We start from the raw sequence: 24,751 nt of genomic DNA, 5'->3' as shown, positions 1-24,751 counted from the left end.
TCATGATTCTTTTTTTAATAAATAATTCATTTTTTGTTTATTTCTGCTTGTTTAAAGTTAGAAGCTACAGAAAAGGAGACGTGGATGGTTGAGTAATATTTCAACGACATTTTCAGGATTTTCCCTTAACATTCTTGTGTGTTTGTTTCAATATGATTGTTTAGGTTTATTTATGTTTACGTCTTATTAACAGCTATTGTCGTGGAGGAGACCAGTAAACCTAAAGAAAACCACCGACCTGCTGTTTCAAACCCGCGGGTTATGTGTGAACTCGGACTCGTAACTGACACTGTGTAGTACTACTGTGTACATGTTTACTTTACACTGAAAGCACTATTTTGGTTGTAGCTATACTTATCACAGGCTTTCTCAAAATAAATTGACCATACTACACATTGGCTTCAGGTCATGTCATTATCAACTATGTAAATTTTCGTTAGTAAAAGTAATTATTCAATTTTAAGGGTGTAATTTGACCAAATAGCCTATTTCTTTATGGACAAGTCAGGCTTTGGTGGTGGAGGAAAACTGAGTACCTGAAGAAAACCACCCACCTGGTGACTCAAACCGACAGCCCAGTTGTGGAGGGCTAAAGTGATAGCCGATGGTAAGATATGTTAACCACTCGTCCACTGAGGCCCCGATTTCCTAGGATATACCACCAAGACTTGCCATCCTGATAAAACATTGCACAATGTCACTACACTGTAGATAGTACTAAGTAGTGCTATATATTGTAGAATAACAGTTATATCAATATAGGATCTTACCACGGTACATGAGTTTCCATTTCATATGGTATTTATGAAACGAGTCTAAGAATTTTTCAATTTAGCGAGCCTCTGACGAGCTTAAATGAAAAATTTGTGACGAGTTTCATAAAATTCATATGAAATGAATACGGTCAAGATTTAAGGCATTAATCGTGTGAAACAACAATTTTCATGCAACCTCGAAATGTAAAAAGCCACCATTTTGACTCCAGTGTATAAGTCTGTGACGTCATGTACTTAACCAAGCGGTGACGTCACAATTGAGACAGTTGAAACTTACAACCAATCACAGGGCTGAGAGGTCATATTACATGGGTTAATATGCAAAAGAACATATGACATGGGTATATTCACTGGATAACACAGTACATTATGTGATAATTATATATCAGTACAAATGATATCCACTAACAGATGTGAACTGTTCATGTAGTGTCATGGAATGTTAAAAACACATCTTGTTTTCTCTGGAGACATCTTGAACAGTAAAGCTATGACATAAAGCACCATGACATCCCCTCATTTCCTTGTATAATTATCTTTGTACCTAATCAGGCACATGTTTATGAACAAAATGTGTACATAATTATTTGTATATCTCTTAACTACGAAACTTTTCTCTTCCTGTAAAGACTTTAATAGATAAAACCCTTTAACTAGAGAACAAGACATGCTTAACATATTACTACCACTCTCTTGTTCATTAGATAAAATTAGCAAGAAACATCAGTGATGAAGTAAAGAACAACATACAATCTCAACACTTGGATATGTATCAGGGGCACCTTAAACAGTCAAACTCTTAAACAAATCCATCAAATTTAAGATACATTAGTTCTGTAAATCATAATTCTGAGCAAAATATTTGGCCATTTGGAAGATATAACTAAAATACCACATTCAATGATTCCATTAAAAGATGACCCTAGGCAGCTAAACTCAAATAACTGTAATATTTTATATAATTTACAAAATGTCAATCATAATTAAATACCAAAATTTCAAATTTAATCCATCATTCCATAACCCATTTTCCTCTCATCAGGATATTTGTGTACTAGACAATTGATATAGACAAAATAGGAAGTATAGGAAAGGTTTAAAAGCGTTAAAACAAGTGGGAACCAAAATTGCACTTACCCAAAACTGAAAGTTTTTTTGTGTAAATTATTTTTGTTGAAATGGACATTAATAAAAACATCATTTAAATGATCAAATGTACATGCTTGCCCAGAGAAGGTGTGTTAAATTAAAGCACTTGCCCAAGTCAAAAATGTATTACCCTGTGTAGTGAGCAAGACGCATATCACACCTCGGAACCCTTTCACCACTGTAGACCATAATGGACTCACCCAGATCAATGCATGGTAGAGTCTACTCAAGTTACATAGGGGTGAAGGGTTAAATATGACGTCCAAGTAAACAAAAATTGTGTAGACTTCACAACAACAAGTATTTCGAGCCGTCACCTAATGCTATTAAATTATTAAAAGGTTCCCATTATGACCTAGAAATGTTTGTTAAACATACATATGTCCCTGCTCCCACTAGATAGAAAAAAGCAAAAAAAGAAGTCTAACTAAAGACATGGAGCTAAATGCACAGTAAAACTGAAGTCAGCGAAGTGGAAAATATAGATCACAGTATCCTATATTCAATCTACTGGTGTACTACTCCTCAAGATGTATACACAGTGACGTGTACATGTGAGGTCTGTTGGACTTCTTGTATTGTATAGAGTAATGGAGCAAAAATGTAAAGCCTAGATATACAACGTTGTCATTCAGAACATGATACATTGTACCGATAAGCCAAGACTGAGAAAAGCCTTCTCTAATACATTGAAGAGCCCAAAATTCTGTCTCAACCAATCCGACTTCAGGACTCTTAAGATAAAATACTATAACGTGTAACTGATAATGCTGAAGTTTTGTAGATTTGTGGTGATCACAGGAACAAATGACATCCTATGTGACAAAGTACACATGTACCTGGAAATTAACATATAAACATATTTACTACTCGGTTTCTTCCCTGTCTGTACAATCTTCAGGAAAATCAATTACATGAAGCTTTAACCACCATGAAAACAATGATACAAAAATGTATATACTTTATCCTTACTTTTTAATCTAGACAATCTAGAAATAAGTATTTGTATTATCGTGGTTTTGGATAATCTTTTCTAGGAACAGGAGGAGGGATGTCATTTTCAGATTCTACCACAATTTCTGGGGGACGTGGACGTGGGGGTCGAGGGGGCCGAGGGGGTGGTACACTACCATTTCTATCACTGGAATGATCTTCTTTCACTTTGCTATTGTTAGTATCTATAGTTTCTCCTACTTTCACTTTCGTTAGCTGTCCTGCTAAAACTTTTGTCAATTCTGAGCCAAATTCCCTAGGAACATCGTGGCTGTGTCTTCTGGCTTTCTGCTTTTCCACAAATAAAGAATTGGCATGTTTGTCTGAAGATAGGTCCTCTGCTGACTTTGAATCGGTGTGATTCATGGACAATATAGGCGCTGCTCTGTTAGGCGGAGGGGGCAAACGTTTCGTTACAGTGGTGCCTGCCATTGTTGCAGACTTTTTCTGTCCATCAGAAGATATATCTAGTTGGTTGGATCCTCTCCCAGAGCTGTGTCCTGGCTGTTCCATACTTCCAGGCAATGTTTGAGCCTTCCTCGGCCTGTCAGGGGGAATGGTAAGGTCAGCCTGTTGACTGATAGGTTGCCTCCCGTCAGGATTAGGAGAACTCTCTCTGCTCCTCTGCTGATAGTCGGACACCACCTGTACACAAACACCACTGTATATTAGTCTGCTGTGTTTTACCTAGTATGTTGCTTGCTATATGTAGGACTGTACAGTTATGTCTGCCTATCAAACATAATTATATTTGCAGTTTATGCTGGTCTTTCAAACAATGTTTTGCTTTATGTGTTTGTGAAGCTGCATTCTTTTTGCAGTTTATGCCAGTCTTTCAAACAAAATTATGCTTAAAAATGTTTGTTTAAAAAAAAAAAAAAAATATTGAGTATACATGTATAAGTAAAATTTCAATAATTTTAACAGATAATGATTACTTCAAATGATTTTAATAGAGCAAATTTGGTTTCATGTTATTCTTAATTCAGAGATAAAATTGCAGATTTTCAAATTAAGATTTATCTGCATCTATGTAAAAAAATCATATCTTTTGAGCAAAAAGACACTTATCAACTAATAAGCTGGAGAACCTTAATCATACATTAACATTCAACGAAGTAAAATAACATACCTTTGCCTTGCCAACATATTCTCTTTTCTTTAAATTTTTAGTCAGACTTTTTGGAGGATGGAAAATACAATGACTGTGTATTTGTACAGGGTCCAGACCACCATTGCCACGACCCTGCCATAAGACAAGCAAGAACAGAAACACTTCAGGACACATGTATAGACTTACTGGTGTACCGATAGATTTAGCTGCTATTTATTTACTATCACTTATTGGACCTTATTTCTTTTATAACTTATAATATCCCCTTTGAAGTACCAGGAACAACCAAGTGACCAGTTGTTTGTATGATGGAAATAAATGAATTTGTAAGTTATTCATGTTAAAGGAAAATCTTTGAACTGTCAGTATACTAGCTATATAGTAATACAACATTATGGTACACATGTTTAGCTGCATTAATGGAACCAAGTGGAGTAACGCTATCATGAATGCTGGAAAGTGAAGATTTACGGGTGAGAAAAAAGAAACTTTATGGTATATGTTAAAAGTATCTCAGTATATTGTGTAGAGACTGTCACTCCCAATTATTTCGGACAGATATTTTCTGAAAGTCTCATTCAAGTTAATAGTTTATTCTAAATGTTACCTTCAGAAAAATACGTTATCATTTTCATGTTTATTTTTGAAATTGTACCAGCTCTCATGCTTATTTACCTTCCTATAACAGCTGACCCATCAACAACTACTCATGCTTATTTACCTTCCTTTAACAGCTGACCCATCAACAACTACTCCGGCTTATTTACCTTCCTATAACAGCTGACCCATCAACAACTACTCATGCTTATTTCCCTTCCTATAACAGCTGCCCCATCAACAACTACTCTGGCTTATTAACCTTCCTATAACAGCTGCCCCATCAACAACTACTCTGGCTTATTAACCTTCCTATATCAGCTGACCCATCAACAACTACTCTGGCTTATTAACCTTCCTATAACAGCTAACCCATCAGTATCTACTCCAGGTATTGAGAGGACACTGCGTGCCTAACTTCGATGGCTGCAGTATCAGTCATACAGATGTTTCCTCTTTATGTCAACAAGTTTTTGAATAGACTATTCATATGTTGACTTCAAGTTGTGCAAGTGAGCTTGACTTAAAAACTGTTAGAACTGCAACCTCAGTAACATCCATATCTCCTTTTTGTATGCCTTAGTGAACAATTCTAATAAGTTTGGCCATACATTCATTGAGTGACCTTTGTGACGTTGAGCTTTGACCTTCAGGCTGTACAATTTTATTGCTTTAAGGGCCCCTGTCCCAATGCAGACAAAACACTAGAGAATTCAACATCAATTTTTTTGCATGTAAACAGTAACCTCCCCTTGGTTTCATTTTGAATATCTTCGGTGGGTTTCGGTCTGGGTATTTCTGTTGACCATGTAACGCATTTGGTTGGAGTGACAGTATAACGAACGGAATCTCCAGGGTTGCGATCCTTGTCAGACCCCCTGGAATATTTCGTTCATTTCGTTTTTACATATTTTTTCACAAAAGTTCCACAAGTTATGGTTTCCTTTTCAGAAATGATTTATCAATGCTACACTCACGCCGGGAAAACAGTTTCTACTCCGTAATTGTAGTTTTTGACAGTTGTAATGGGATTCTTACCCGATAACCCACTCCCAACAGATAGATATCTATTCTTAAAATGATTATCACTCAGACAGAATATTATGCAAAAAAGTACCTCAAGTTTCTGAAGAGCACTCGCACATTTTCTTTTCATTGCATCCTCTTCAGCTTCCTGACTTGCTTTTATTACACTTTCTTCAATTTCCTGCTTACTATGTCCTATCTTCTGCCACACAGCTGCCTTGGTAATAGTTAACTGTAACGGAAAAACTGGCTTTAACCTCAACCTCCAATGTTGCTGGCTGTACCCCTTCCTCTGCTACGTACATGACAGGTATACCGGTAGCTATGCTTATATGTAAATGTAAATACATAAAACTGACTGTAACTAAATCTCTAACGTTGCTAGTTATAGCTCTTCCTGTGTCTCAAATGAATGTCCTGATGTGAATTAAACACTTGCATGCACGTTTTGTTCCAAATGCGAACATTGTTTTGTTTAATTAAATAATAAAGTGCATAGGTGTGACAGACCTTCTGGTATGACTGCCACATGTTACAGACAAATGGAATAGTGCATGAAAGTGCAACCTGATAAGTTTATCTGTGACACATGTGAGAGTTCCACCAGTAGGTCTGCATCTTTGCAGTTCATTGCTTGTATTTTCAAACAAGACTAATGTTTTTCCCAAGAAGTCAAACTCTTCTGCTGTTATCAATAACTAGAACAGCTACAGAGTAACATCTGACATCACATGCTGCTTTTCCTGAACAAAACAAGCCATCAGAAGTGAAACAAATTCCCTTTGCATTCACACATTGTGACATATGTAAGAGGAAATGAAGTCGCTAGAGCGACAACAAAGTTTTTTTGGAAAAATAGTAAAAGTGACCTAGACCTTTAATGCAGTAACCTGAAACGTGAACTTGTTCAAGATATTGCCATACCAAACACTTGCAAGAAGTTTCATAAAATTCTGTTCGTTAATGAAGTCGCTAGAGTGATGACAATTTGTTTTCTAAAAATAGTTATAGTGACCTTGACCTTCAACATAGAAACCCGAAACATCAACTTGTTTAAGGCATTGCCATACCAAACACTTGTATAAAGTTTCATGAAATTTTCTTGAGGAATGAAGTCGGTAGAGCGATGACAAAGTTTTTCTAAAAATGGAAACCCCTAGTCTGTTATGTACTTTGTGTAATATAGAACATGAAACAATAATTCATTGTCTTTGGGAATGTCGAGAAGTGCAGAAATTACTGCAGAGATTTGAAACTCTGCTGGATCTATTTTTTATCCCGTTTTCATTTAATAAGGAATCCTTCCTTTTTGGAATAGTTTCACACCTTTCCAGCTTTGTTGATAATGAAATTTTAATTCTTATCAAGCATTATATATACAAGACTAGATGTCTCTGCAAATCTTTAAATCTCAATGCACTAATTAATGTTATTAAAGATCATTTCATTGTCCAAAACTATATTAATAACGGTAAAAGTGAGCATGTCAAAATGAAATTTGAAACAGGTTGGAGAAAATGGAAACCTATAATAGATATATAGCTGTTTTGTTAATTTATTTTTCCTGTGTTTTAATTTATTTTTTGTATATGGTATATATCCAAGGCCTCAGCAGTTTCTGATTAAGTCACTGGCTACTTAAGGATATACAAGTTTTACATGTAAGATTGCCTCCCCTATCTCTCTCATCTCTCTCTCTCTTCTCTCTCTTTTCTCTCTCCCTCTCTCTCCTCTCTCTCTCTCTCTCTCTCTAAACTTATACTACTGATTTTACTCTTATAGTTTGATGTACACAACAGATGTATACTATTATTTATGGTTCTAAAGGAAGAGAGTGATGTGTGTATTAACCTGTGTAATGGATAGGTGTCTTAGAGTTTGATATGGTGTGTTGTGTGGTGGATGGTGTGTGTGTGTGGGAGTGTAAAAGATGAATTATATAGATACAGCTAGGTATGAGGCATATGAGTGTCAATATATGTAGACAGCTGACCGCATACAAGTCTCATGTGTACGCATGTGTGTTTATATATTGTACATATTCATGTATGTACAATTAAATAGCTTAACTATCGAACATGTATACAGTGCAGTAACATGTATTAGTGTCCACAATGTAGATATATCAGTGCTCAAATGATCATGTACATATTGTGATATGAGTGTGTGTGTTGGTGAACAGTGATACATATACCATGCTAGGCTTGGAAGTTTGAATTTATTCTTCTTAGCGCATATCCTCTAGGGGTAGGAGAATGAGGAAATGTTTTAATAAATAAATATGCAGAATATGATGGTTGTATAACAAGTTATCTCGTGCTAGCATATATGTTCTGTAAGTTTGGGTATGTGTGTGTGTGTGTGTGCTTCTTTTCATGATTATATGTATTATGAAAAAATCGTCGAAAAATAAACAATTACAAAAAAAAAAAATGGAAACAGTGACCTTGACCTTGACCTTAAACGTAGAAACCAGAAACGCAAACTTTTTCAAGGTATTGTCATACTTTACACTTGTATGAAGTTACATGAAATTTCGTTGAGGAATGAAATCGCCAGAGCGATGACAAAGAGTGTAACATACCTACGTACAGGCGGAATCCTATATCCCCTCGAACTTTCGTTGCGGGGTGATAATTAAAAGGTAAAACAATGCTATCACATCTGAATCATTTGTATTTGATATTTAGAAAAAGATAACAATTGAAATGAATGAACTATTAAATTAGTATTGATTTAAGTGCTGGCGAACGTTTGAATAATATTCTTACGTAGTCACACGATGGAAGCAGTGGTATTCAGGCTATATATTCATACACAGCAAATAGCAGTTGTAGTTATGCTCTCATTAATGACATTCCTCATTAAAAAGATAATTTCCTGGACAGTAAAGTCAGGTTAAAAGTGAGGAGAGTGAATTCAATAAATTACTTTTATAATGACTAAATAAAGCAGAGTTATATCAATGAACTATTAATTAAATCCTTAGCAAGAACAAGCAATATAATATGAACAAATCTGAATGTATACCTATTGCTATATTTAATATTGACTTATATTTATGACAAAGCAGAATCTATTTCGTTACAATTGCAGAAGACACACACCTCTGCAGAATGCAATTTGAATGCCATTCCCAGCTGACTGTAGTCCAGTACTGGTCGCCCATGCATCTTCTCCTCTGATTTATTAAAGTCCTGTAGGGCCCGATCATACCTATAATATTCCAATGAAAATTACAAAAAAATAAATGTAAATATATTACATGTCTTAAATGCCTGGTAACTAGCACATACATAAACAGGCCATTGAACTACCCAGCTGTTTTTCTCCCTCTCTTGGTGTTGCATTACAAATGTGGGTTCAGATTTAACAGGCTTTATCAGGAAAATCCTTATATACACGTCTGATGAATAGTGTACAAACTTCCTGTTTCTTTGTGAGGTAGAGCAGCCCTGTGTGGTAATACGATGCTACCCTGAACAAACTTACTGTTTCTTTGTGAAGTAGTGCAGCCCTGTGCGGTAATATGATGCAACCCTGTACAAACTTACCGTTTCTTTGTGAAGTAGTGCAGCCCTGTGTGGTAATACGATGCAAACCCCGTACAAACTTACTGTTTCTTTGTGAGGTAGTGCAGCCCTGTGTGGTAATACGATGCAACCTTGTACAAACTTACTGTTTCTTTGTGAAGTAGTGCAGCCCTGGGTTGTAATACAATGCAACCCTGTACAAACTTACTGTTTCTTTGTGAGGTAGTGCAGCCCTGTATAGTAATACGATGCAACCTTGTACAAACTTACTGTTTCTTTGTGAAGTAGTGCAGCCCTGTGTGGTAATACGATGCAACCCTGTACAAACTTAATGTTTCTTTGTGAGGTAGTGCAGCCCTGTGTGGTAATACGATGCAACCCTGTACAAACTTACTGTTTCTATGTGAAGTAGTGCAGCCCTGTGTGGTAATACGATGCAACCCCGTACAAACTTACTGTTTCTTTGTGAAGTAGTGCAGCCCTGTGTGATAAAACGATGCAACCCCATACAAACTTACTGTTTCTTTGTGAAGTAGTGCAGCCCTGTGTGATAATACGATGCAACCCTGTACAAACTTACTTTTTCTTTGTGAAGTAGTGCAGCCCTGTGTGGTAATACGATGCAACCCTGTACAAACTTACTGCTTCTTTGTGAAGTAGTGCAGCCCTGTGCGGTAATACGGTGCAACCCTGTACAAACTTACTGCTTCTTTGTGAAGTAGTGCAGCCCTGTGCGGTAATACGATGCAACCCTGTACAAACTTACTGCTTCTTTGTGAAGTAGTGAAGCCCTGTGCGGTAATACGATGCAACCCTGTACAAACCCTACTGTTTCTTTGTGAAGTAGTGCAGCCCTGTGTTGTAATACGATGCAACCCTGTACAAACTTACTTTTTCTTTGTGAAGTAGTGCAGCCCTGTGTTGTAATCCAATGCACCCCTGTACAAACTTACTGTTTCTTTGTGAGGTAGTGCAGCCCTGTGCGGTAATACGATGCTACCCCGTACAAACTTACTGTTTCTTTGTGAAGTAGTGCAGCCCTGTGTTGTAAAACGATGCTACCCCGTACAAACTTACTGCTTCTTTGTGAAGTAGTGCAGCCCTGTGCGGTAATACGATGCAACCCTGTACAAATTTACTGTTTCTTTGTGAAGTAGTGCAGCCCTGTGTGTTGATACGATGCAACCCCGTACAAACTTACTGTTTCTTTGTGAAGTAGTGCAGCCCTGTGCGGTAATACGATGCATCCCCGTACAAACTTACTGCTTCTTTGTGAAGTAATGCAGCCCTGTGCGGTAATACGATGCAACCCTGTACAAATTTTCTGTTTCTTTGTGAAGTAGTGCAGCCCTGTGCGGTTATACGATGCAACCCCGTACAAACGTACTGTTTCTTTGTGAAGTAGTGCAGCCCTGTGTGGTAATACGATGCAACCCCGTACAAACTTACTGCTTCTTTGTGAAGTAGTGCAGCCCTGTGCGGTAATACGATGCATCCCCGTACAAACTTACTGCTTCTTTGTGAAGTAGTGCAGCCCTGTGCGGTAATACGATGCAACCCGGTACACACTTACTGTTTCTTTGTGAAGTAGTGCAGCCCTGTGTTGTAAAACGATGCTACCCCGTACAAACTTACTGCTTCTTTGTGAAGTAATGCAGCCCTGTGCGGTAATACGATGCAACCCTGTACAAATTTTCTGTTTCTTTGTGAAGTAGTGCAGCCCTGTGCGTTGATACGATGCAACCCCGTACAAACTTACTGTTTCTTTTTGAAGTAGTGCAGCCCTGTGCGGTAATACGATGCATCCCCGTACACACTTACTGTTTCTTTGTGAAGTAGTACAGCCCTGTGCGGTAATACGATGCAACCCCGTACAAACTTACTGTTTCTTTTTGAAGTAGTGCAGCCCTGTGCGGTAATACGATGCTACCCTGTACAAACTTACTGTTTCTTTGTGAAGTAGTGCAGCCCTCGCTGGTAGTAGGCTACGGCCAGATGGGGGTCCTTTTCAATAGCTTCAGTCAGATACTGCAACAATGAAAACAAGTAGTAATTTTAATGTGGGGGATCATAACAGAAGTCCCCCAAACTCCCCCCCCCCCCCCCCCCCCCCCCCCCCCCCCCCCCCCCCATAGTTGCAAAGACGCATCAGAAAAGGATCGCAATGCCATAATACACCTACAATGTACATACTTTTGAAATTTGAGTGAAATCGAACAATTTCTAAATTGCGACCAATCAGAGGTAGCAGTGTACAGTAGCGTACAGTGGCCATAGGTGATATTTTTATACAATGAATAACCCCTGTAATATTTCATGTTTCAAAAAAAAAAAATTAGCACTAAAATCGGCACATACATGATGAAGTTGACTATGTGGGCTTCATAATGTAAATAAATGTGGTTTGAGACTACAGTTTTGGGCATTTACAAATATGTGTCTACACAACAAAAGCTAGCTATAGCTTTTCATGTAGTCTATTTTTTACTCAGTATACATGTGTAAATATTGTGAAAAATCCATCGGAATAACCTTTGCTAAAACCTGAGTATTTCTGTTAGCGAGTAGGCAATATTTAATTTCAGACAGGTTTTAAGAAAAACATTACTACTTCCTGGCGGGGTCAAATTTTGGGTTAAAAATCATGTGTTTTTACATTATTTGATGTGGTAACCATGGTTTTCACAAGTCTCAAATCTGTGGAAAAGAAGTTTTTGAAAAAAAATCAGTCTTCTAAACAAAATGTATTCAAAATGTAGTTTATAAATATATATAAAGGTGTTGTGCAGGTTGAATCCACTATCCATGTTTTTGAGACATGCCCTTAATTTTTAGAATCAGACCATTTGTACCGTATTCTGCTACCTTATACACATAGAATTTTGATTTTTCTGAAGAAAAAAAAAGCCTTTTTATGCTTGATTCAGCTTCACTTTCATTCATTATTGCTTAAAACTACAAAAATCTTTTTTTTAAAGTTACATATATAGGTCAATATATACATGTAGGTCACCTGTGGGGTGTTTAAAGGGGGTAACTTGCCCTTTTCACACGCACTTCAAAATTCATCACATATGTGTTAATTGTGTAATTGTTTAAGTTGATGTCAAACAACAAATAATTCACAGGCTATTTCCTGATGCATTCAAACTAGATTTCAGTCTGTTTCACTCAGTTCAGCTCCCAATATCCATGGTTACTAATACATAAAGTTGTATTTATTGAAAATGTGTATAATATATGTTTTCATTCTAATTACACTATTTCATATAGTTTTTTTCCACTTGATTCAGTATTACAGATTAAATAAGCAAAGTCAATAATGTCAATAAATTTTATTTCCATAATTACAGCTGAAGGAAAACATTTTCTTCTAGTAAAATATATGTTAAATGAACAATTTCTGAGGGTCACTGTCAATTCTAGGTGAGGAAAGTAAACAATGGTTGCTATATATATATGGTGTCACTTGTCTGATGTTTCAAAATATCTGATATTTTGGTGCTGTTCATCGATTACAGGAAGTGTGTCTGTTGCTAGTTTGTTGTCGTGATGGGTTTCCTGGTGTTAATTTTGATATCAGTGAGCCTTGATGATGTCAAAGATGCCCATTGATGACGTCATAGTTATGACATCACAGTAACTATGACGTCATCAAACAAGACAGAAACGTCTCATGATCTCAAAGCCTTATATTTTACCTAAAATGAGTGAAATTTTATTCATAAAAACTGAAAACCTATTCAAATTTCATTTTTCAGATTACCTCCCTTTGTTGGTAGTTTGAAAGCAGAATTGGTAAAAATTCACCTGTCAGGAGAATTCCTATTACTTGGTCACTATTAAAGTGAGAACGGAAAAGGATACATCATTTTGTTCATTGTGTCATTTTCCAGATATTTGAAAGATCTACAAGTACAAAGCATTCATGCAGTATAACAAAAGCTTTTAAAGTTATGGTCGTTCAAAAAAAGGTTTTAAAAAACTCCATATTTCAATCTGTGACCTTGACCTTTGACATTATGATTATGATTTTGTTCGGGTGTCATGAGATTGTCGTCCTTTATCATGTGCTGAAATATGAACATTACATCTTTGTTCGTTCTTGAGATAAAGAATACATCCCCCCCACTTTGTTTGGGGGACATAATATTCTTCCCAGAGATGTTTGAATTTTCAAATATTCAATGAAAAGATTTAATCAAACTGTTCATATTTTTCTTTCTGTCACTTTATATACCAAAGCTAGGTGAGTGGCATTTCACTGATCCCATCCATAACAATTTATTCCTTAAATGTGTTCATTATGTACAAGATATTATCAACAAACCTATTTTCATTCAAACATGTCTTGCATGTGTTCTGGACCTCATGGGTTGAGTTTTAATTTACTTTTGTGTAAGTTGATTATAACCAAGAGTAGAACAGAAGAGGGTTGGACACACAACGTCCTAGATAAGTGATGTATCTTCTATATCTTCATCGATTATACCGTGGATACCAAGAAGGTATACTGAGTTCACACTGGTGAAAGTAAAAATCAAGGAAAAAGTGCGAACAACACGGCAAAACTCTTCTAAACGTCGGATATTATTGGAGCAGCATGCATGTTTTAACTCAGAGGCGAGACATCATCTGAATAACAATAACATTGTGACGCCATCGATACGTGTGTTAACAACTAAATTGGTGATGTGATAATAGAGTATACGTATGCATAGTTGTGTAAGTCACTATATTGGCGATACTGTAAGGTGTAATGACCCGTAGGATACGGACAGTAGTAGTTTTGATATTAATTTGGGAAGCGCTAAATATAGAAGAGGCCAAGGTACTGCCATGGATAAGTTAGGTAACTTGTTAAAGTACTGGTCAAGGCTTAGAATAAATCAATAATGTCCACCTGCACTGCATCACCTCATCACCACGTTGACCAATGGTCGCGTAAGCTAATTTCAGCACCTATAAATATGGGGGTCATATATAACGAAAAGCGTGCACTACTATTGGAGAGAGTTACGTTTTAGTAGGAGTAGTAGACGTGTAGTTCAGCTAGTTTTAGAGTTTTTAGTGATATTGTAGAATGGAGACTGAAGTGGATGTTGTGTGAGAGAACTGTTAAGGAAACGTATGGAGTACGGGAGATAAATGAACGTGTTGTGAACTGTGTATGGAGTACGGGAGATAAATGAACGAGTTGTGAACTGTGTATGGAGTACGGGAGATAAATGAAAGTGTTGTGAACCGTGTATGAAGTACGGGAGATAAATGAACGTGTTGTGAACCGTGTATGGAGTACGGGAGATAAATGAACGTGCTGTGAACCGTGTATGGAGTACGGGAGATAAATGAACGTGGTGTGAACCGTGTATGGAGTACGGGAGATAAATGAACGTGGTGTGAACCGTGTATGGAGTACGGGAGATAAATGAACGTATTGTGAACCGTGTATGGAGTACGGGAGATAAATTAACGTGTTGTGAACCGTGTATGGAGTACGGGAGATACATGAACGTGTTGTGAACCGTGTATGGAGTCCGGGAGATAAATGAACGTGTTGTGAACCGTGTATGGATTACGGGAGATAAATTAACGTGTTGTGAACCGGGTATGGAGTACGGGAGATAAATGAAAGTGTTGTGAACCGTGTATGGAGTACGGGAGATACATGAACGTGTTGTGAACCGTGTATGGAGTCCGGGAGATAAATGAACGTGTTGTGAACCGTGTATGGATTACGGGAGATAAATTAACGTGTTGTGAACCGGGTATGGAGTACGGGAGATAAATGAAAGTGTTGTGAACCGTGTATGAAGTACGGGAGCTAAATGAACGTGTTGTGAACCGTGTATTGAGTACGGGAGATAAATGAACGTGTTGTGAACCGTGTATGGATTACAGAAGATAAATGAACGTGTTGTGAACTGTGTATGGATAACTGTGAACTTTACATGCTGGAGTTAATAAATATGTGAACGTTAATTATTACTTGTGTCTGTTCTCTATCGCACCACAACTCCATCCCAAGACAAACACGACGCCTCCTATCCTCGGAGAGAGCGTTACAATGGTATGCATAAAACAAAGGTTTACGTTAGATGGATTAACAGTTATAAAATAGGCATGTATTATAAATAAAAATGGTGGTGATTATGATAAATACGACTATCCTTGTTTATAGAATTGTTGGCTATTTATTTAATAAATACGTTCTAAATACAGTAGATATGTGCTATTGTTGTAAATATATAGGTCATGCACAAATCATAGCTACTATAATAGTCTACATTATAGCGAAGAGTAAATACAGTTCTTCTCCCGTTTCATAGATACATAAACATATTTAGAAAGACAAACAAACTCTGCAGTGCAAATTCATCGCACTGTCATAAATTAGCCAGGGGGTTTGTTCCAAATTTGGCGCATAGGGTGACAGGATTTGTAGTGCAGGTATAAGCGAGCATCCGTAGGTTTGGTTTACAGCGTTGTCTGTAGGGTTTCATCCAATCCAAGAGGACAATTAAACCGAACTTTAATAGGTTTTGATTAATTTACTTAGTGTCCTGCACTTACAGCAAAAATAAATAAATACAATAAAAATTGCCAACGGTACATAAATTTATCAATGTTTAAAGTAGGTTCAAGCTTTTTAATAGTTTTTTTTAATAGTTTATATATTACTGTCTAGTATGCATTTTTTCCTTTTAGAGTTTGATAATTGGGAATGTGCATTTTAGTGCTGATATTTGTGACATAACCGTATAATTAATATGATAATTAATAAAACTTCACATTGCAAAAACTGAATGATATTAAATATTTTTGATTTCATTAACAGAAGAATTAATTGTATTTTAAGTTAAATAATCAAAAATAGCTTATTTTTTTATCATTTATTTGATGCAGTTGCAATACTATTTCAAAAGTGTGGACCACAACAGTTAAACTTTCCCAGTGGTCCTATTGTCAGCTCTAGCTGCAATAGTTACCCCTAACTGATTGTGTATGATGGAGATGAATGGGAGGTGTATGTGTATTTAGTCACGTAAACCAGTTTATGTCACAGGAAATGATGAGGCATGTTAGATATATAATATACCGATCAACAGTCAATGTTTGATATCAGACACATATTGACCGTGCAGAGCACAAATCATTTAAACAGTGGTAATATTTTGGATTCTCAGATTGAAATATGCATCCCAATTTTATCATTTCAAACATAGATGTAAAATAATGCAAGGTATCATTGATACAGGTATGATGAATAGTAAAGCATGACTTTTACATATTATTTACCAATAAAAATATATGCTTTACACATGAATGCATGTATTTCTATTGGTAAATAGTATGTAATGGTATCATTTTAAACACAGATGTAAAATAACTCTATTAGAATTAAGGTATCACTGAGTAGCACTGATTGTGGTATAACTAAGCTACACTGATCATCTGCTTGTATTTAATACCAAATGCAAAGCTGCAGAACAAAACTTATCCTAGCTGATTGTTCTGTGAAATATTATCACTGACCAATTCACAATCAATGCAAGGTAACACTAAGTATTGTGAATGGATGGTTCATTGAGATCATCATCCATATTTGTAAACATATACAGCTGCTGTTACAATCTTCCGCTGACAATTTGTTTTGAAAGACACATATATCTACATTGACCTTAGTATATTATATAGGTTATAACACTATAACATGACCAGTAGCTTTGCTATACTGACCTTATATTGCATTCATTGTTCTGTGGCAGTATGGCCAAACACCCTTTCAGGTTGACCAGAGTGTATACAGCAATATAAATATCCATATATAATATATATATCACTTTAGATGGGCCTCTGATATTCAGCCAAAGGAGAAATGTATCTAGTTCAAAGTGCCTTAATTAATTGTCTGTATGTAATGAGGTTCCTACCTGTCCTGTACACAACAATGCTGAGACTAATAGAACCTTTCACCCACTTGGGGGTGAGATAGGAGAATCTCAACCAGAGGGGGAAGATTCTTAAGTTGCCAAACACGAGGCTTTGCCGAGTGTTTGGCAACTGAAAAATCTTTCCCCGAGGGTTGAGATTCACCTTTCTCACCCACAAGGGGGTGAATGATTCTTTGTCTCTTACCCTGTTCTACCATTGTGTATCATACACAATGTAATGATAACGTTAAATGCTATATTTTCCAGAACCCGATTATTTATTGGTATTGTGATGTACGATACCAAACTAAATTGTTATTTGTTTTACCTCTGTTCCGTGTGAGCCATTAATTAGGATAAATGAACTATATTAATCATATAAGCACGGACTTAGATAACTCACTGTTTGTGCACAGGGGCTTGTATAGACTTATATGATAAAATCATAAAATTAGCTAGAAATAGATATATATATAGGTATTTCTAGCTAATTATCTAGCTAATTTTATACAAGTATATAGGTATTTCTAGCTAATTTTAGCATACAAGACTATACAAGCACCTATGGTTTGTGTGTATCCAGCACCTGTACATGTGTACATGATCATCTAGACCATCGGGAGTACTAGTGTAAACATCAGGTAGTTAGTACTTACCTTTACGGAATCGTTCAGACTCGATACACGGGCGATGTTGAACAAAATCCTAGCAGTCGGGTCAGAAATGGATAGGAACGTTTCCCGTGCACCTGCAAAATCTTCACTCTCAAATGCCTGCACACCATCAAGCCATACACTAATGTTCTCCTTCAGAGCCATGCTTCACGAGTTCGTATCTCCCAGTTCAGACTTTTAAAGGCATTTCATAACTTGTCATTGTGTAGTGTTAGTGGGGCGTTATGCGATCATTTCCTACTACTTTCGATAAGCCTCGGGCATATAGAACTTTCTTTTGTTAGTATTCCCGCTATCAGGGATGCACTATTCAAATTCGGTGTATGCGTATCCGGGATAGGATTAATTCTATGTAACGCTTCAGAATTCTTCCGTTATATGATTGTTAATGGGTACTTCATGCGTGAGAAAGATATTATTGATTGTCATCGATGCAATTGCCCACACATAGGAATTACAGACGATTCGCCCCAAACCGTTTTGCCCCATTTTTTTCATATCGCCTCAGTTAACAGTTCATTGCGCCATAAGTTTGAAACCACATCAGTTTAGTATGCATGGGCTCGGATGTTAGATGCAAGAGAAGGAATTGTTGCTGCTTATCATCAATTTGATAAGGAACCTCATTGTCGCTTGATACACAAGCTGTACAAATATGCAATCGGCCAAAACTATAAATAAAAAAAAAACACTAGGGTAACCGGAATCAGAAAGAAGTGGTTCATTGATCATCGTAAAAAAAATACTAATTAAAAGAAGAAGAAGAAGAAAAAGAAGAAGAAATTTTATGTCTTTTTGATCTGTTGTCACTATATAAATGTTATCCTGATTTATACAATGGGGACACAACACTTCAGGGATTTGATCTACATGGCGGGTGGCGTTTCAATGAGGCAGAATACTATGGCAAGCCAACTTAACATTTATTCAAGGAGCAATGTCGATCCTGTATTTCATCGAATCATATAAGATATCTTATATAATTGTATAAGATATCTCATATACAATAAAAGATATCTTATATCTATATGAGATATCTTATATATATATGACATATCTTATATACGATATGAGATATCTTATATAGCATATGAGATATCTTATATACGATATAAGATATATTATATGCGATATAAGATATCTTATATACGATATAATATATCTCATATACTATATGAGATATCTTATATAATATATATAAGATATCTTATATACTATATGAGATATCTCATGAAGAAATTAAATGAGATATCTTATATAAGTATATAAGATATCATATATACTATATAAGATATCTTATATCGCATATAAGATATCTTATATCGCATATATGATATCTCATTTAATTTCCTATATAAGATATCTCATATAATATATAAGATATCTCATATAATATATAAGATATCTCATATATTATATAAGATATCTTATATAATTGAAATCTCGCTGCTATATAAGATATCTGATATAGAATGAGCTTTCGTGGCATTAAAAACCAGAAACCAATTTCTCCCTCGAGAATCATGGAATCTGCTGTATTTTCCCTAGGCCTAGCTTGCCTTGTCTCTCTTATAGCGGCCAAAGCAGAGGCTGCCATTTCCCGCACTCTTAAAGTTGGCTCAGACATAATGGCGGCGACAGGAACACGTGTTGTTACAACAAGCCTAGATCCTCGAGATATTCCGGACGGGGAGACTTCATTTTCGACATTTTGTTAAAATCTCGTTCCTATATAAGATATCTTTTATAGCTATATGAGATATCTTATATAGAAAATTAAATGAGATATCTTATATACGATATAAGATATCTTATATATCATATAAGATATCTTATATAGCATCTCATTTAATTTCTATATAAGATATCTCATATACTATATAAGATATCTCATATACTATATGAGATATCTTATATACGATATAAGATATCTTATATAGTATATAAGATATCTCATATGCTGTATAAGATATCTTATAATTTTTTTTGAAATACAGGATCGACATTGCTCCTTGAATAAATGTTAAGTTGGCTTGCCATAGAATACGCTTACCCTCCGGAATACCTTGTCTTATTCTCCATGGTCTCCATGTATATCTTTCCTTTGTTCATAGTTTGCCTTTGTTTTTGTCGATTTTAAGTTCGAAATACGGTTAATGTGCATCCAAAGGACATTCTGTACCAGGACAATTTTCATGCTTTTTTTAATGAATTATTTGAGTCGGGTAATTCTCTTCCAAAGTTACGTTGGAAAAACCTAGTTCAAAATGTTTTTCTTTGTAAAGACGCGGATGACTAGAATTTTCGAGATTCATAAGTCTTCATCCTGAAATGTAAGTCTTCATTGAGCTTATACTTTTCAAAGTGTTACCTTCTTTAATTGGAACTTGCAGAGTTGTTTCCAAAATGTGGACCCCATGATTGTGAACATTTGAAGACGCTTGAAGACGCAGCCTCCAATTGTTTGTTAGACTGCGTCGAGTTAGAATTAGCATTTGCGGGATACTCTCTTACATGGACGTGACGTCACAATGGCTCAACAATGACGTGACGTCACGAATTTGGAAAACATCGCGGCCGCAATGCGGAAAAGGCAACCTTTTACGATACATTTACCTTACACGTTAGAAAGATGAGATTATTTTTTCTGCGAGAACTCTGTTTGCAAAATGGGGTATGCTAAGTATCGCTGACGAATTCGTTTTCGTCAAAAAAGCTCAGGGGAAAAATTGATATTTTCAAAATTGTAGCCAGTCCAAATACATTTTCATGGTTTCTGAGCTCATTCTGGTAGTTGGAACGAGAGAAAAATACTCGTTCATGCCCACGGGTGTAGGATAGGGAAATTCCACCCTCGGGAATTTCAAAGCCTCGGGTTTTACCAAATTTGGAAACGCCTCGGTTGGAATTTCCCTATCCTACACCCCTGGACATGAAAGAGTCTCCGTCTTTGCGTTTTACAGAGTTATCTTCTCTTGTGAGCAGGTATTGATTGTTACGTCATTGGTTTGTGTGAGAAAATTACGCAATGCGGAAAAGGCAACGTGATGAAAATATAACCTGTTACGATAGAATACAGGTTAGAGAGGAGAAGTTATTTTTTTCTGCGCAAAATCTGTTTGCAAAATGGGGTATGCTTACTCGCTGATGAATTCGTTTTCTGCCAAAAAATCTCAGGGAAAATAGATATTTCAAAATGGTAGGCCAGTCCAAGCGCATATCACATATTCAAAATTCATATTTGAAGTAGCCTTCAAAAAAAGGAGAGGATATGGAGGAGTCGCAATACTATGGCACCAAGACATCGACCAAGCAATCAAAGTAATGCCAGATGGGTGTAACCGAATAATCGTCATCCAAATCAACACGACTTCAAAGCCTCTATGCCTCGTAAATGTATACATGCCCTCCAGCAGCGACATGTCGGAATACAGAGACACACTCGGTCAGCTACATGAAATTCTGGACAAATACAGCATGTCGCACTCGGTGATCATTGCCGGAGACATGAATGCCATGCCGAAAAGGAAACAATCACCAAGAGACTCCGCTTTCGAGGAATTCTATGAGAAAAACAACCTGTTCTCTGCGGCAGCAACGAACAAACCAACCTACCACAACCACAACGGAAAGTCAAATTCTCACATTGACCACTTCCTCCTTCCAGCTAAAGGAGAGTTTCGGAAGCCACCAGTCTACATCTCTGACATGGATCCTACAAACACATCGGATCACGTACCTATCTTCATTGAAATCTCCCCAATCTTCATCTCCAAAGCTAAACTGCAGCCACATCGAATTCAACTCAAACCCAACTGGAATAAATGCAACATGGAAAAATATCAGGAATCGCCTGCTATTGACCTCGATCTTCTTATCGCTAACCCATGCGGAAATAGCCCAGAAAGAGACCTAAAGGACCTGGAGAAAGCGCTACACAAAGCAGGAGAGGTCTCCATTCCAAAATACAGGAAAGTCGTCACAATGAAGAAGATGGGGAAGGCAATACTGAATGAGGACATGGCTGAAGCCATAAAAGAATCCAAAAAAGCTCAAACAAGACTGAGGAAATGTAAAAACGAGACAGAAGCATTCGCACTCCGGACGAAAGGGACAAGGCTAAAAAGGAGAGTTAGAGCGCTACAAAGAAGAGCATATGCGGCACAACGGGACCAACTCCATCGAGACATTATGGAATCGTCATCAAGAGACAGCAAGTTATTCCATAAACTTGTAAATAAGCAACGGACATCGGGCTCCTCAACGACCAAAGTCATTCAAGTTAACAACAACGTCTACTCTGAGCCACTCGAAATCCTAGAGCAATGGGATAAGCATTTTCAGCAATTGGCCACCCCACCAGAGACAAACAACCAAGATCTAACCAGGGAAAAGTTATCAAAAATCCAAAACGACATCATCATGGAAACGGAATTATCAAAAGATGAAAAGATCCAAGTAATCACGGAAAATGAAGTAGAGACGGCCATTAGGAACCTCAACTCTGGAAAAGCCATGGACGCAAATGTCATCTCAGCAGAGCACCTAATGTATGCAGGACATGAGTTAACAACAGCACTAACGCAAACATTCAACAAGCTGCTACAAAACTTGGACAAAACTCAACCCATGAAAGAGGGGATCCTTACACCGATCCTCAAAAAAGGAAAGGAAAAGACAATTCCATCTAATTATAGAGGTATCACCGTCACAAACGTGTTCTCTAAAGTCTTTGAAGCAATTATCAAGGTTAGGCTGGAGGAAATACTGAGCCAAAAGCAAAATCCACTCCAAAGAGGATTCACAGCTGGTGTCTCCCCCCTAGGAGCTGCACTCATGATTTCGGAAGCTATTATAGACGCAAAGGAAAACCAAAAGGAGTTGTTTCTTGTGACGTTGGACGCCCAAAAAGCCTTTGACACCGTAAACCACGAAATTTTATTCAACAAACTATACCATGCAGGAGTAAAAGGACCACTATGGATACTCCTACGGAACATGTACAAGAACAAGTAAAATGGGAAAACAATACCTCAAACAACGTACATCTTAAGCAAGGAACCAAACAGGGCGCCAAACTTTCGACAACACTCTATAAAGTATACAACAACACCATCCTCGACAGTATTACCAACACAGACATGGGATCCCACATCGGTTACATCAACATCGCATGCCCGACCTGTGCAGACGACATCGCCCTTCTGGCAAATAACCACCATGAAATGGAAGCAATTCTGGAGCTCGTAGACCACCATACTGAGCTAGATCGAGTCACCATCAATGCTGCAAAATCGGAGCTGATTATATATGGAAACAGCAAAAGCTGCGAGTCAGCTGTCAACTTTGGGGAACCACAATCACACCATCAGTGGAAGCAAAACATCTGGGCATAATCTGCTCAAAAACCAACAAAGCGAATACCAATGAACGGATCAAATGTGCGAGGAATACCATCTATGCACTGCTAGGAGCGGGGCTATACGCAAAAATGGCATGTCTCCAACTGCCACGCACAAGCTCTGGAAAGCATACGCTGTCCCACGTCTTACGTATGGGCTAGAAGTAATGACATTAACGATCACAGAGAGGGAAAACATCGAAAAGGCACACAGGAAGATACTGAAGCAACTCCAGGGATTACCAACAGCAACAGCCAGCACAGCTGTATACACGCTAATTGGCGCTGAACCAATCAGCATAACCCCGGAGAAGAACATCATGACTTTCTTCGTCAACATTGCTAGAAACGCAGAAGCTGTCGAATATGCCATCCTTCGCAGATCACTCTTGATGAACAGCCAAGACAGCTCATGCTTCGCCTCAAGGGCGGCGCAACTCCTCGGCAAGTACAGCCTCCCAACAGCGTGGTCCATTCTCGAAGATCCTCCTAAAAAACCAACATGGAAACGGATGCTAAAATCAGCAACCAACGATCTCTGGAAAAAAACTTGTGAGGAAAATCTGGAAAAATAATCCTCCCTGCGCTACCTCCAAATACAAGACCAACCTCTGTATAAGGCACACAACATCTGGGCCAGTACCGGAACGTCACCAAGAGACGTCAAGGCAGCTGAAATTAAAGCTCGACTTGCCACCAGCACATACAACCTCCAATGCAGAGCGGCAAAATTCAACAAAAACAGTGTTGATACGACTTGCTTGTTGTGTATGCAAGAGGAAGAGGACATTAGCCATTTCCTACTCCGATGTCAAATGCTGGAGTCTACAAGAATCGGACACATGCAAAAAATTGAGGACCTACTAGAGAGAATTGGTGGAAGGGGCACTACTGAAACCATCAAGGCAAACAACCTACTTTTACAGCTTCTTCTGGACCCAACATCAAAAACACTGCAAGGGCACGTAACCCTCAACCGTAGGAACACAACAGAGTTGGAGAGACTTTCGCGCAACCTCTGCTACTCCATCCACCTCAAACGGGCTGAAATACTATCAGCTCGCGGCTGTGTGTAGGCACCACGAACTGTGAGTCCCTATAAAGTGGAAAGTTAAATCATCCGGTCTGTAATCCAAATTACAGGGGGAGGGGAAGGAACAACAAGCTATGAGTTATATTTGTTTTTAAAGTGTACAGTGTTACGTCAAACTGTCTTTTTAACTTATAACATTCTTAACCGCACGCTTCTAGTGGACTTGCTTCAGGGCTTTTACCATACCGCTTGCTGTGTTTTAATACCCGCTTGTAGTGCTCTTTAGTGCTCTCTAAATGCTTTTAGTGACTATATCTAGCTTTTAGCTTTTAACTGTCTAAGCATTTTTAAGACATTATGCCACTGCAAGTAGTGTAGCAATTCAAGCAGCCCACGATCCAGTTTTTAGAAATCTTATACTAATGTAAATAACTTTTAAAATCTCCAGACTCCGGAGTACCGTGTACATGTGCATGTGGTGAGGGACATTGTTCCTGTTTTATTGGATACATATCGTGAAT

General features: G+C 37.4%; 1 protein-coding gene across 1 annotated transcript; it reads right to left on the bottom strand.

Annotated features, from left to right (window-relative positions):
* Positions 1–1,092: 1,092 nt before the first annotated feature.
* On the bottom strand, positions 1,093–18,046 carry LOC110461811 (neutrophil cytosol factor 2-like). The gene is made up of 6 exons (XM_021515487.1): positions 17,779–18,046; positions 11,134–11,216; positions 8,763–8,871; positions 5,747–5,887; positions 4,051–4,164; positions 1,093–3,563 (listed from the first exon to the last, which is right to left on the bottom strand). Exons 1-6 carry the CDS (start codon positions 17,938–17,940, stop codon positions 2,934–2,936), a joined length of 1,239 nt encoding a protein of 412 aa, XP_021371162.1. The 5' UTR covers positions 17,941–18,046; the 3' UTR covers positions 1,093–2,933.
* Between the last annotated feature and the right edge of the window lie 6,705 nt (positions 18,047–24,751).

Source organism: Mizuhopecten yessoensis, unplaced genomic scaffold (genome assembly GCF_002113885.1).
Source record: "Mizuhopecten yessoensis strain PY_sf001 unplaced genomic scaffold, ASM211388v2 scaffold10685, whole genome shotgun sequence".
NCBI lineage: Eukaryota > Metazoa > Mollusca > Bivalvia > Pectinida > Pectinidae > Mizuhopecten > Mizuhopecten yessoensis.
This window is presented reverse-complemented; position numbering and strand designations above follow the sequence as displayed.

Coding starts and splice junctions, on each gene's coding strand:
- LOC110461811 (XM_021515487.1), bottom strand. CDS start 17,940: ATGGCTCTGAAGGAGAACATTAGTGTATGGCTTGATGGTGTGCAGGCA. Junction 5,888..8,762: donor TCAAATTGCATTCTGCAGAG/GTGTGTGTCTTC, acceptor TTTCCGTTACAG/TTAACTATTACCAAGGCAGC. Junction 4,165..5,746: donor GTGCTCTTCAGAAACTTGAG/GTACTTTTTTGC, acceptor GTCTTATGGCAG/GGTCGTGGCAATGGTGGTCT.